Consider the following 13,220-nt stretch of genomic DNA (forward strand, 5'->3'; position numbering starts at 1 on the left):
TCTCTGCCTCTCTCTCTCTCTCTCTCTCTCTCTCTCTCTCACACACACACTCACACACACACACACACACACACACACACACACAAACACACACACACACACACTCTGGGTGGGCGGGGTGGACCCCTGTCTTAGGAGTTCCATCTTGGGTCCCAGCTTTAAACAACAATGTGCCAGTTTTCTAGAAAGATGGGAACATTCTGCTCCTGCCCAGCGAGATGGGTGGGTGGAAGTCAGCCTCTCCAGTGCTGCCCAGGCCTGGGCTGATTTCACAGCTGGGGCCCCCACACCTGGGCCTGGGCCAGTAGTCAAGCTCTCCTGGGGAGAGGAGCCTTCCTGACCTCTTGACCTCCACCCAGCACCTCCCCGAGGAGGATTCCAGCTCCATCTGTGTGCCTGACAATGCAACTACCGTATTCTCGCCCTTTTCTTCTCGAAGACTACCAGATGTTGGGGGGAGGGAGGGAAGGAAGGCTTGTGGGAGATGGAACAGAAGCGGTCCCCCCCCTTCTCCATGTTAAGATAAAAAAATTAGTTTTGTTCTCCTCTGTCCCAGAGGACAAGACCAGGTGGAAGTTACAGAAAGACACATTTTGACTTGATGTCAGTAAAAATTTCATAACAATTAGAGTCTGTCCTAAATAGAATGGGGCAAAGGTGGTGCAGTGGTTAGCCAGGCTTGGAGTCCAAGTCTTCCTGAGTTCAAATCCGGCCTTTGACACAGATAGTATGATCCTGGGCCAGTCACTTTGCTCTATTTCCCTGTGAGCTAGAGAAGGAAATGGCAAACCATTCCAGCCTTTGCCAAGAAAACCCCAAACGGGGTCACAAAGAATCAGACATGACTGAACAACAAAGTGGAACAGTAGCTTTGAGAGATGGTGGGTTCCCTTTCCTTGGAGGTTTCAAGCAAAACTGGGCAGAAACTCTGTCCAGTTTTTTTCTGTGGGGATTTCTTCTGTGGATGGGTTGCACCAGATAACGCTGAACTCTCCTCCACTCTCGAGTTGCCTGTTTCGGGAAAAGTCTGGGATTATGAATACCGAAAACAAAACCAGTTCTTGCGATGGACAATGGCAGTCTTGACCTCAGGAATCATTTAGGATGATAGCAGTCATTAAAATGAAACCCATGTAACTAGATGAGGATCATGGGATCCCTGTTCTAGAGCTGGAAAGAAGGTTGATCCAAGTCCTTGGTTTTACAGATATAGAAACTGAGGCTGAGTGACTTGCCGAGGATCCCCCTTCCCTGGAAGTCTCACGGAGAGGCCCCTTTTTCAGTCAGTCCTCAGAGACCTGCGGCTCCCTAATTGAGGGTGTCACAGCACTTTTCCCCCTGCAGGCTGGGGGATGCTAAGGAAGTGGGGCAGAGGCGTGAGCAGTGGCCAGCCCCACTGAAACAGAACCTTAGAAAGGTTCTAACCCAGCTCTGCCATTTTACAGATGAGGAAAACCAAGGCTCGGAAAAGGAAAGTGACTTGCCCAGGGTCGCAGTAATAAGCGCTAAGATTTGAACCCAGGGTCCACAATTCCAAACCGTGTCCCCTTTCCACTGCACTGAAGAAGTTCCTCCGACTACTTAGGGATCCGGAGAAATCCCAAAGGATCTCGGTTAAGTCAGGAAGGTAGGGCTAGAAGAAAGTGTTTGGATAAGAGATCTCTCCCTTGCCCCTTCCCCTGGGCCCCGGAAAACTCCCCTTTCCAGAACACTGAAACCTTGCATTGGATTACAAAGTTTTTGGAAGCTCCTGGGCCCAGAGGGATGGGAAGCGGGATGGAAGGGCTGGTGGCAGGAAACAAGGGGAGGGGCGGGTCGGCCTGGCAGTCGCCGTGTAGGACTAGGTTCTCCATGGGGGGTAGGGGTGCGGGGATGGGGTTAAGGAGTGTCTCCGCCCCCGGCCTCCTCCCAGCCCTAGACTGTGGGGGAATTCCCGGCTCGGACGGACCCCGTCATCTCCAGGAAGCTCGCGCAGGGCCCCGAGTGGATGCTGGAGCTGGAGGGCCCTGGGAACACGGGGGCCAGCGCTGAGAAGGAGGCGCTTAGAACGTGGAAGGCAGAACTTGCTAGGCCTTTAGCCCGCTGTGTCGGGGCGGGGAGGGCCCTTGGAACACTGGGGGTCAGGGCGGGGAGGGAGGAGACCCCGTAGCTCGACCCCGTTCCAAAGCTGGGGCAGCTGATGCCCGGCGCTGGGAGAGGAGCTGGTCTCCCACCGGCCCCAGCCCCGAGCCCTTGCCCCCGAGGGTCGGGGGGAGGGGAGGCAGACGGCGCGAAGCTTGGCCCGGGGCCAGGACTCCAGCGGCCAGTAACCGAACCCAAAGCCCCGGGAGCCCAGAGTCCCGACCTCGGGCTTCCAGCCTCCGTGCCCCAAGGCTCCCTGGGCGATCTCGGAGCGGCCCCTCCTCCTCCCGCCCTCAGTTTCCCTCCAAGGCGCCGGACTGGGGGTTGGGGGCAGCGAGTCCTGCGTTCGGATTCCTCCCCGCCGCTTCTTCAGTCGAGCCGCGCGTCGCTCCCGCCGCAGCTTCCGGAGTTTCTGCATTCTCCAGGGAGGGTGGGGCGGAGCCCTCCCCGGGGATGGTTGTGGGGTTCCGTTGCAGGGGGCTCGGGCCGGCGGGATGGGTGTAACTGGGGGCGAGAACTCCGGGCTCCTGGAGGGAGGGAGATGCAATTTCGGCCCTTTATGGGCGGGGGGCAGGGCGAAGGTCAGCGGGCCGGACTTTGCCGGGACCGGTCCCCGGAGCCCACGGGGGGCAGGCGGGGCCCTGGAGGCCGCAGGTTGTTGGCGTGTAGGTGAGCGGGCGGCAGGAAGGCCGCAGAAGGCCGGGCTGCCAAGGCACGGGGAGAAGCACCTGGACTCGCCGGAACCGGCGGCCTCGGACCCGCTCCCAGTAACCCGGACCCCCAAATCTGGGCGGGGGCAGGGGCAGCTCTTCCACGTGTTTGTTTTTCTTCGCCGCTGCGCTCCGCCGTTAGCCACGCCCCCGCCGTCGCGCCATTGGCCGCGCCCTCTCAGGGGCTCGCGGCGCGGAGCCGCGATTGGTCGGGGGCCTCTTCTCGGCCCGCCCTCTCGCGGTATAAAGGAAGCTGCGGGCGCTCTCGGGAAGTAGAGCCTCCGGTGAGGCGGTCTGGGTAGCGGAAGCTTACGTGCTCCGGCCTCCGCCCCTCTCGCCCATCTCCGGCATCCGAGATGATCTTCGACAAGGTGAAGCGCTTCGCCGTCCTGCTGGACGGACCCGAGCCCGAGCCCGCGTTCTGCGGCGGCCAGGCCGTGTCCGGGACGGTGCTGCTGGAGCTGGCGGCCCCGGCGCGGGTGGGAGCCCTGCACCTCCGAGCCCTGGGCTGCGCCCGGGTGCACTGGACCGAGTCCCGCAGCGCCGGCTCCAGCACCGCCTACACGCAGAGCTACAGCGAGCAGGTGGAGCTGGTAAACCACCACGACATGTTGCTGGCCCCAGGTACGCGCCCCCCCAGCAGCCCTGGCGCCCGGAACCCCGGGGATGGGGGTGGGGTGCACCGGAGCAGCGGCCGGGATCCCGCCGGTCCCTCTGCGCTCTCCTCCCCTGGCCTGGGCACGAAGACGATCCCGGCAGTCCGAGCGGACCGCCCTGGCCGGGTTTATTGTTGTCTGGGGGCGACTGCTCCTAATAAGGTCCCTTAGGTTGTTCTTCCAGCCCCGCCCCCTCACAAACCTCACCACAACCCCCTCAATCTCTTCCGCCTTTCAGACTCTGGGGACACAACTACCTTACAGCCGGGAAGGCACGAGTTCCCCTTCAGCTTCCAGTTGCCCACGTAAGTGTCTGAGCTGGGCAGCACTTGGTGGGACCGGGGACCGACTCCCGACCTGTTACTGTGGAGACTAAAAATACCCCGGACTCTGTGGGTGGTACCACCTAGCGGCCTCCATCTGTGCCTCGCCTCTGCGGCCCCTCCGTCTGTCTCCCTTCCGTCTGTCTGTCCCCGTCTTCTTCCCCCTGTTCCTTTCCTGTCATCCAGCCTCCTCCCCGAGCCCACATGTACGTTCATGCTCAGCCCTTCTAAAGGAGCCAAGTACGCCAGGGTAGGGGAGTTTCCTGAGCCTTTCCCAGGGCCCGCCACCCCCAGAGTCTCACCTGCCTCCTCCACCGGCAGGACTCTGGTGACCTCATTTGAAGGGAAGCATGGGAGTGTTCGCTACTGCGTGAAGGCCAAGCTCCACAGACCCTGGGGTACGGCCAAGCGGGCCCGGAAGGAGTTCACTGTGATCGAGCCCATCGACATCAACACGCCCGCTCTGCTGGTACGTGGGGCCCGAGGCTGGACTCCCCGCTGTCCCGGAGCCCCCCCAGACAGCAGGCCCCATCATAGGAAGAGCTGTCAGAGTGGGGAGTGTGGATTGTGTGGGGAGCACGTCGCCGAACAACCAGCAAAATCTCCATGCCCGCCTCAATTTCCTCACCTGTCAAAGGGGTGATCTTATCTTTACCTTATGGGACAAAATGCAGTAGTAAATCATAAACTGTCTGCTCTGGGAGGGAATCCGGTCCCATCCCTTTATTAAAACAGGTGTGGAGAGGGGAGGGAACTTGCTTGTGGTCCCCAGAGCCCATGAGTCACAGAGCAGGACTTTGAAAAAAACATTTGCAGCGGGTTTATGGAGCATAGCTAGAGAGGCAGCCTCAGAGCCAGGACGATTCACCCCTGACCCAGAGTGCTAACTCCAGAGTCCCACCGGCCATCGAGGCCCCGGGCCGGCCGTGCAGCCCTGCTGGTAAAGGGAGTTTCTGCACTGGGAATTCCCAAGGCCCAGTTCCTGGCTCCTTGATGGATAAGGAACATCTCTGAAGCCCCTGCAGACAGACCTGGGGCTGCAGAAACCATCGAAGCAGACTTTTTCTTAGAAGAGCTTCTGTTCTCGTTGTTTCTTCCCTATTGAATCTGAGCCCATTGCTAAAAGAGAAGATGGCATTCTTATCTGCGGCCCCAGTGACCAACACAGGCGCTGGAACTTTGCAAGTACTGGTCTAAGTGGATCAGAGTTCCATGGGGTGAGAAAAGGCACAGTGAACCCCAGTAGTACGGGAGTGGCACCCATCCTGGCCCTTCCGACAGCCAGCCAGCTGTAGCCTTAGGTGAACAGCCTCTTGTTCATTTTTGCTTTTTGGGTTCTGTTCTTTCACAGGCGCCTCAGGCAGGTGTGAAAGAGAAGATCGCCAGGGCCTGGTACTGCAATCGAGGCCCAGTTTCCATTACAGCCAAGATTGATAGGAAAGGCTATACCCCAGGTAAATGGGGCACTATGTGCTCACCTGCATCCTGGAGGGGCCAAAGGGAGGCTGGGCTGTCTTTATCTTTTATCTTAATCATCTGCCAAGGGGACCAGAGACAGCTGAGCGGACAGTACTCCTAGAGGAGAGGCTATGTGTGTGGGTGGGGAGGAACTTCTTGTGTATGTGTGGCCCCCAAAGGAAAGGGGCCCTCAAGCAGAGGGGTAGGGTAGAGTACAGAGCACCCCATGTCTGACTCTGATTTGACAAATTCCTCTTCTCTGTGGACCACAGAGATTTCCCCTCTAAAATATGGGGTCATCTATTTATAAAGTTGAAAGGGACCAGGGACCACAGAGAGTCAAACTCCCTCATTTTTAACAAAAGTTTTCAGTGACTTGGACAGGGTCTCACAGCTAGCTCTGATGTGGAATTGGATCCTGTTTTGGAAGGCCCCATCCAGCCATAGAATTCTACCATTCTTAGCCTAACCTCAAGGGTCAGCTTCCTTCTCCCTTCTTCCCCTTCCTCATGCATCATCCATCCTCTCTTTTCCAGGTGAGGTCATCCCCATCTTTGCTGAGATAGACAATGGCACTAGTCGGCCTGTTGTGCCCAAGGCTGCCATTATCCAGACCCAGACCTTTGTTGCTCGAGGGGCCCGGAAGGAGAAGAGATCAGTGGTGGCGAGCATTGTGGGGGAGCCCGTCGCCGCAGGGAAGCGGGAGCTTTGGCAAGGGAGGGCACTGAAGATTCCTCCCATGGGACCTTCCATTCTGCAGTGCCGAGTCCTCCGTGTGGATTACACTCTCAAGGTAAGACCCTCAGCTGTGTGATGTGGACTGGGGGAGGGGTTTTGGGAGTATCAGAAATGAGGCCATCAGGCCCTGAGGTAATTAAGTGCCTTCTTCTCTGAGCCTCAGTTTCCCTATCTGGAAAATGTGAAGTTGAATTAAGAGCTCTTCCAGCTCTTAAAGTCTCTAGTGAATAGAGATCACACCACGTGTGGTTTGGTCCATTTCCATAACATTTAGTAAGCACTGACAAGAGGAGCCAAGGATACAGAAAAAAAGTGAAGGTCTGACCCCCGTGCTTGAGTTTACTATGGGATCAGTTAAAATAACTAAGGGTGTTTAAGCCAGAGAATAGTAGGCTTTGGGAGGAGGGGCCTGTGAGACTGTTATCCTGTCTGTAAGGACTTGCTGAGCTGCCATATAAAAGCTTTGCTCTGCTTAGCCCCAGAGGGCAGAACCAGTAGTGGGTGACCCTGAGAAGGACAGATCGAGCCTTGCAGTCAGGAAAAACTAACTGGCAATTTGGTGGTGCTATTCAGTCATATACAACTCTTCGTGATCCCATTTGGGGTTTTCTTGGCAAAGACACTAGTAGTTTGTCCTTCATTTCCTTCCCAAGCTCATTGTACACTCATTGAGGCAAACAGGGTGAAGTGACTTGTCCAGAGTCCCACAGTCAGTAAGTGTCTGAGCCTGGTTTGAACCCAGGAAGCTGCTTTCCTGACTCCAGGCTGGGAGTTCTGGGCTCTGTACCACCTTTGTGGCCCCAGAATGGAAGGGCCAGCCCGAGTGCCTTTGAGCTGAGCCTAGTCAGAGTACAGAGGAGTGTTAATGGAGGGCTGAAAGAGATCTGAAGAGCCTAAGGTGGGCAATAAGCCTCAGAACCAGGATTTCAGTTGAAGGCCTCTGATTCCAGCACTCTTTGGAAGGAATGCTGTCCAGGGAGAGAGCAGCCTGTGGATGCCTAGAAACACCTCTGTTTTAAGGCTCCAGATCTAGATGATCCAGAATGGTTGCAACTTTCTCTCCCTGTGCATGCTGGGAAGGTGCTCACTCTGGGATCAGTGGGGAAGACGGCACTTGCATCTGCTGCTGCATGTAGGCCTCTGGCTGTCATGGTGAGAAAAGCACAGGCTTTGGAGTCAGAGGACTCCCCCAGTATGACTTTGGTTGGCCAAGTCCCCTGATTCCTGCACCTTGGGACCTTCTGTTAAATGAGAGGGGCTGACAAGACAATCTCTTCCTGCTCTCAAGCTGTAATCTTCTCGGGTCCTTCCTTGTGTCAGAGGACTAGGAAAAGATTAAGGAAGGAAGGAATCAATCGCTTTCTCCTGGTCCAGGGGGACTTCAGAGAAGAAGTGGAGCTTAAAGGAAACAAGGGGAAGGACTCCCTGGTACACTAGTGTCCTAGGGCTGTTGTGCCAGTCTTACCTTTGAGATGCTATGGACATATTGGTTGCTTTTAGCTGAGGGTAAGGTGGTACTGATCTCTAAAGCATGGCTATAGTTAACCCCACTGTTGGTATGTGATACAGCCTGGGCCCTGTGTTCCACGATGGGGGGTCCTGAAGGGAGAGGAGGGGAAATCCTGGGCCCACTCTCTCAGGTTATATGAAGAGAAGACTGACATTGATAGGCCTGAAAGGTTACTATCAGCTCCTCCCAGTAGGTAGGGAGAATGGGCAGGAGCTCATTCCATTTGACAGATGAGGAAACTGAGGCCAGTAGTCAAGGAACAGAGCTAATACTAGAATCTATCTTCTGGGAAAAAATGAGAGACAGACTAGAGAGACCCAGAAAGAGCAAAGAATGATCAGCATAGTATTGGAGAAGGAGCCTAGAACAGCATCAGGAGACCCAAGGTTTCATCCCAGCTCGTGGGTGAGGCCCTTCCTTTGTGAGTCTCAACTCCCTCATGTGAAAAATAAAGATAATAAGATCTGCCCTGACTATCTCTGGGAATTGTTGTGAAAGAACCGGGTTATCGGGCTACAGAAGTAGTTGTGTGTATTACATGATCATGTAATTGCTTATCAAGCAGTGAGGTCTGATGGCTATATTGGCAGCCTCCAAACAGAAAGTTTGCTTCTGACACATACAGGACTTTGGGCAATTCATGGGCTCTCTCAGTGCCCCAGGAAACTCTTAAAACCAAAAAGCACAGAATTGGTGCAATCAGCACTGGTGAAGGGAGTTCCCTCACCCACAAGTTCCTCCCACTGGGAGGATGAAGTTCCCCACATACCAAGTGTTGTGGAACATCTTAGAGCTACAAAAACAAAGCAGCCTCCCCTCAGGGTGTTTACCTTCAGCTGTGTTTAGTGCCCGGTGTCAGAGGAGGGGAAAGAAGATTTGCCTCCAAGATAGTGGGTGCCCAATCGAGTCCAAACGCTGGATGATGTGCTGGCAGGACATGTGCCTCCCCTGTCCTTGTTCTTTCTTGTTCCTAATGACTGTTCCTTGTTCCCTTCCCAGGTGTGTGTGGACATCCCAGGCACATCCAAATTGCTCCTGGAGCTGCCCCTTGTCATTGGAACCATCCCCTTGCATCCATTTGGCAGCCGGACATCCAGCGTGGGTAGCCAGTATAGTGTCAATCTGGACTGGCTGCATATGGCCATCCCTGAAGAGCCTGAAGGTAAGCTTTGGAGTCTGCACTAGGTGAGAGACCTTCAGGGTCACCCAGGCCAGTGCCCTGGAATATGGGGGATTGGAGGTCTAGAAAGAATCCAGGACTTACTGAGCTAGGTCTAGGCCCTGGAACCCCCCTCCCTCACCTCCCCAACTCCTTAGATTGTAGGGCTCTTTCTGAGGCAACAAAATGCTCGCTCTGCTGCAGGTTTTGGAGTCAGAAAACCTCAGTCCTGGTCTCAGCACTGATTCACCTGGGAGGACCTCACTTCTGTCTCCACATTTTTCTTCCTTTAAAATGAGAGTAATACAGGGAGGCTTCCTCTCAGTGAGCCAGACTGAGGCAAAGTGAGAGGGAGGACAGAGGTTTACTTCTGAGGCTGAGACTACTTCCCCTCCCTTTTTCACTGCTTCCCTATGATGTTTCAGCTCCTCCAGAGTACTCTGAAGTGGTGTCTGAGGAAACCAGCCCAGGCCTCTCGCCTCCACCCCAGGAGGCTGGCAGCAGCCAGGCCCTCGAGGGCCCCTTCTTCGCCTACATCCAGGAATTCCGCTACCGTCCGCCTCCCCTGTACTCTGAGGTCAGTGAACTCCCTTCCTGGGGTCCATTCCCTGAGGGTCCCTAAATGGTGGGGAGTAGGGAGATGGTAGTCCCTCCCTTCCTGCTTCCCAGAACATCTGCATCTCTATTTTCATGTAGAAGGGAATTCACATAACCTCCTTTCATTCCTCCTCAGAAACTCTGAAGGGTTGTTGAGAGGGGAAGGGATTTGTAGAAGATGAAGGAATTGCATTTTGTTCAGTAATAAGCCTGTGGTCCATGGAGGAGATCCAAATTTTTTTTTTTAATTATTTGCAAAGCATATGCATGGGTAATTTTTCCAACATTGACCCTTATATGACCTTTTGTTCCAAATTTTCCCCTCCTTTCCCCCACCCTCTCCCCTAGCTGGCAGGTAGTCTAATACATGTTACATATGTTGAAATACATGTTAAATCCAATATATGTATACATATTTATACAGTTAAAAATCATATCAAGAAGGAAGAAAAAGAAAAACTGAGAAAGAAAATAAAATTCAAGCAAATAACAACAGAAAGAGCAAGATTGCTAGGTTGTGATCCACACTCAATCCCCAAGGTTCTCTCTCTAGGTGTAGATGGCTCTCTTCATCACTAAACAATTGATCTCCTGGTTCAGCTCATTTCACTCAGCATTAGTTCATGAAGGCCTCTCTAGGCTTTTCTGAAATCATCCTCCTGATCGTTTCTTACAGAACAATAATATTCCATAACTTATTCAGCCATTCTCCAACTGATGGGCATCCACTCAGTTTCCATTCCTTGCCACTACAAAAAGGGCTGCCACAAACATTTTTTGCATATGTGGGTCCCTTTCCCTACTTTAGAAGGAGATCCAATTTTTTAAACATTTTTTTTTTCTTTGCTGAGGCAATTGGGGTTAAGTAACTTGCCCAGGGTCACACAGCCAGGAAGTGTTAAATGTCTGAACAGATTTGAACTCAGGTCCTCCTGACTTCAGGTGCCCTATCCACTGCACCACCTGGCTGCACCAACAATTATTTAGAAAATTAAAAATTTGTTTCCTCTTCCACTTTCACCTAATGAAGGAAGAAATAAATAAACAAAATCCTAGCAAAACAGACTCCCACCTTGCCCAGGTCCAGAAGCCTATCTCCTTCTGCAGCAGGAACTCCAGTTCACCCTTGACTCTTGCTTCCCTTGCAGGTGGATCCAAATCCTCCCTTGCAGACCATTCGGCGGCGCTGCATGACGTGTTGAGGCCCGAGACAGTGGCTTGATTCTGACCAGAACCAGCTCCCGGGATCCAGGGAAGACTTCCCGGCTGGAGCGAGGCCTAGGAGCCCCACTGTCCCGCGTGAGAGCAGGCAGCTGGAGCGAGCTCCGGCCTTGGGTGGCGATGGCAGGGGTTGGGGAGTCTGCTCTCCATGACTTTAGGACCTGGCTGCCGAGTCCTCCCTTTTTCTCCGGCCCCAAGCTGCTTTCGGGTGAAGGTGGTCCCTGATATGAGACAACTTGTTCTGTTCTGAACTTCTCCTCTGACTTGGAATTAGGAGAGCAGTCCTACACGATCTTCTTGAAGATTACAGAGATGAGGTCCTTCGAGGAGTCTAAAAGGAAACTCGGCCAAAGGCACCGACTGGCCATACGTGATAGTCCCCACAAGAAGCAGGGCCCTCTCATCCCCAGCCTTGGGGCTCTCACCTACAGACTGCCTCATTTTGGACTGAAAACCCCTGAGAATGCTGGGACAGCAAAGGCTTATGGGGCTGGCCCTATCTGATTAATGGGCCTAAGGAAGGGGGATGGAGTTAGAAGAGATGGCGCAGACGGGGCTTTAGGAGGAAAGGATGATCTGGGGTGCTAAAGGTGAGCATGGCCAGGGCTTGAGCAGTCCCTGTGAAGCTGGTGCTAAAACTGGGTGGGACCAAGGGGCTTCCCCAGCCCACCTGGGTCTCAGAGCCCAAGTGGCTGCCCACCACAGTGCCCAACTCAAACCTAGGCAGTGCTAGCTCCTTCCTTTCATGAGCAAGTATACACTTGGCCTTGACTGCAAACACACACTCATCTGCACTGTGGTTTTGATAAAATCAAAGAACATTCAGGGGAGGTTCCTTCTCTTTTTGTACAGTTGTTTGAAAATAAATAAAATAAAGGTGAATACCAGGTTTTCTACTGAGATGGATGTTGGCTTTCTCTGTTTCATCTCTAAAGCAGCTTAACTGAATAATAGTTGACCTTTCCAAAGTTCCCTAGGGTATAGAATTTGAAGGTGGATTTTAACTTTTAAATTCCAAATTCTTCCCTCCAGCTCTTCCCCCACCCATTGAGAAGACAAGCAATATGATACCTATTATACATGTTAAATCATGCAAAACTTATTTCCATATTAGCCATGTTACCAAAAAAACATTAAAATAAGCTGAAGGAGGTTTCGATCTGTGCTCAGAGTTCAGTTTAGAGGTGTATTTTTCTTTAGTTGTTTTGACATCAGCATCTTTTCCAAAAATATCCATTCTTTGGTGCCAAAGAATAAGGAATAGAGTACAGTTCCTTTTCACTACCCATGTCATCTATAGGCTCTTAGAATGTGCACTGTTTGGCACCCATAGCCCCCCACCTCTGCAAATAAGGTGGGAGGTGCTTCTCTTCAGGACTACCTCCTGTTAATAATTACCCTGCAGGCGGGTTTCTTTGCTATATCCATTTTGTATGTTCCTCCCTCTCTGCCTCAGTTTAAATCTTCCCAGGTGAGTGAGAATTTCTTCCCAAGCTTACTTTTGAAGGCAAAGTAAGATCCATCTCATCCATGGACTACAGACTTATTTAACAACTAAACCAAATGCAATTCCTTCATTTTTCTACAAATCCCTTTCCTCTTAACTCCTTAAGAGTTTCTGATGAAGAATGAAAGGAGATTATATGAATTCCCTGAGTTCAGACACAGCCAATGAGTCCTGCTCCCTTCCCACTACCCCACACTGCCTCTGAAGCTTTTGAGTGGAGGATCTGGCTCTAGATTCCTCCTTGGAGGAAGAATGGCAGAAGGTAGTCCTGGTAGGAAGGATAATAAATATGGATTAGATTAAAAGGATCTGCCCACAGTATCGCTCAAGATCTGCAGACAAGGGCTGAGTGTCTTGTTTTACAAATATAGAAAAGAGTTCTGTTCTAAGACATGCAAATCCCTGATTTTAGTCTAGATCCAGCTAGTAATCTGTTATGTAATTTGTACAGGTTAGTTTCCCTTTCTGAGCCTCAGTTTGCCCCCTTAAAAAACAAAAACAAAACTCCAAATAATCTGTTTGGTCCTTCCTATCTCTGAAGGCCGAGTCCAAAGATCCCTTCCAGCATTGATATCCTGTATTCTGAGGTCATTCTCCACCTCTGACTTTCTTTCCTGCTTTTAATAGAAAACCTCTGTTCTGGCCCTCCCTCCCCCAAGGGAGCCAGAGTCACAGCATCTGAGCCGGACTGAGGGTTTCTGGGTGTCGATTTCAGCATCCTACCAGAGGGAGGCTGGGGCGCGCAGGACAGAGACCTGATCCCTGTCACGAGGCTCTTTCTCTCCTCCTACCCACCCCCAGCCGTCTGGGTCGAGCTTCTTGGAGGAACAAGGCCTGCCTGTGCACAGGAAGTGCCTGTCCAGCTGTTCCTGGGACACAAAGCTGCCCCAGTGTGGGTACAGTGCAGCCGTCAGCCTCTGGTGGGAGTGCGGAGGGGGGAGAGTCGTAGTTCAGCCTGTACCAGCACCCCAAGAACCCCAGCGCCTCCCCACCGACCCACCACAGAGGAAATGACCATTGTTGATTCTTCTGCAGACCAGAAAGCTTTACTAAGTATTTTGTAAGCATTCTATCATGTGAACCTCACACACACACATACACAAAATAAATCCCTATTAGAGGATCCCTGTTCCTGGTATTCAACAGTTTGGGAAACTCAAGGAAACCAAGAGGTTAAGGTCTAAAGGATTCCTGAGGAACTGTTCATCTCAAAAACACAA

The 13,220-nt window shown here is 52.6% G+C and overlaps 1 protein-coding gene across 2 annotated transcripts in view; it reads left to right on the top strand.

Annotated features, from left to right (window-relative positions):
* The window catches only part of ARRDC2 (arrestin domain containing 2), a 21,144-nt gene extending 9,751 nt beyond the window's left edge, over positions 1-11,393 (top strand). Inside the window, exons 1-8 of one of the 2 annotated variants that reach the window (XM_074302373.1) lie at positions 3,015-3,455; positions 3,726-3,792; positions 4,132-4,279; positions 5,162-5,264; positions 5,805-6,061; positions 8,516-8,678; positions 9,101-9,252; positions 10,421-11,393. In XM_074302373.1, the coding sequence (XP_074158474.1) occupies positions 3,188-3,455; positions 3,726-3,792; positions 4,132-4,279; positions 5,162-5,264; positions 5,805-6,061; positions 8,516-8,678; positions 9,101-9,252; positions 10,421-10,474 (1,212 nt within the window). In that variant the 5' untranslated portion in view covers positions 3,015-3,187 and the 3' untranslated portion in view covers positions 10,475-11,393. Of the gene's footprint in view, positions 1-3,014; positions 3,456-3,725; positions 3,793-4,131; positions 4,280-5,161; positions 5,265-5,804; positions 6,062-8,515; positions 8,679-9,100; positions 9,253-10,420 lie in introns of those variants that run through there. The other variant, XM_074302382.1, reaches the window with a different exon arrangement.
* The last annotated feature ends 1,827 nt before the right edge of the window (positions 11,394-13,220 follow it).

The sequence above is a fragment of the Sminthopsis crassicaudata genome, chromosome 1, assembly GCF_048593235.1.
Source record: "Sminthopsis crassicaudata isolate SCR6 chromosome 1, ASM4859323v1, whole genome shotgun sequence".
NCBI lineage: Eukaryota > Metazoa > Chordata > Mammalia > Dasyuromorphia > Dasyuridae > Sminthopsis > Sminthopsis crassicaudata.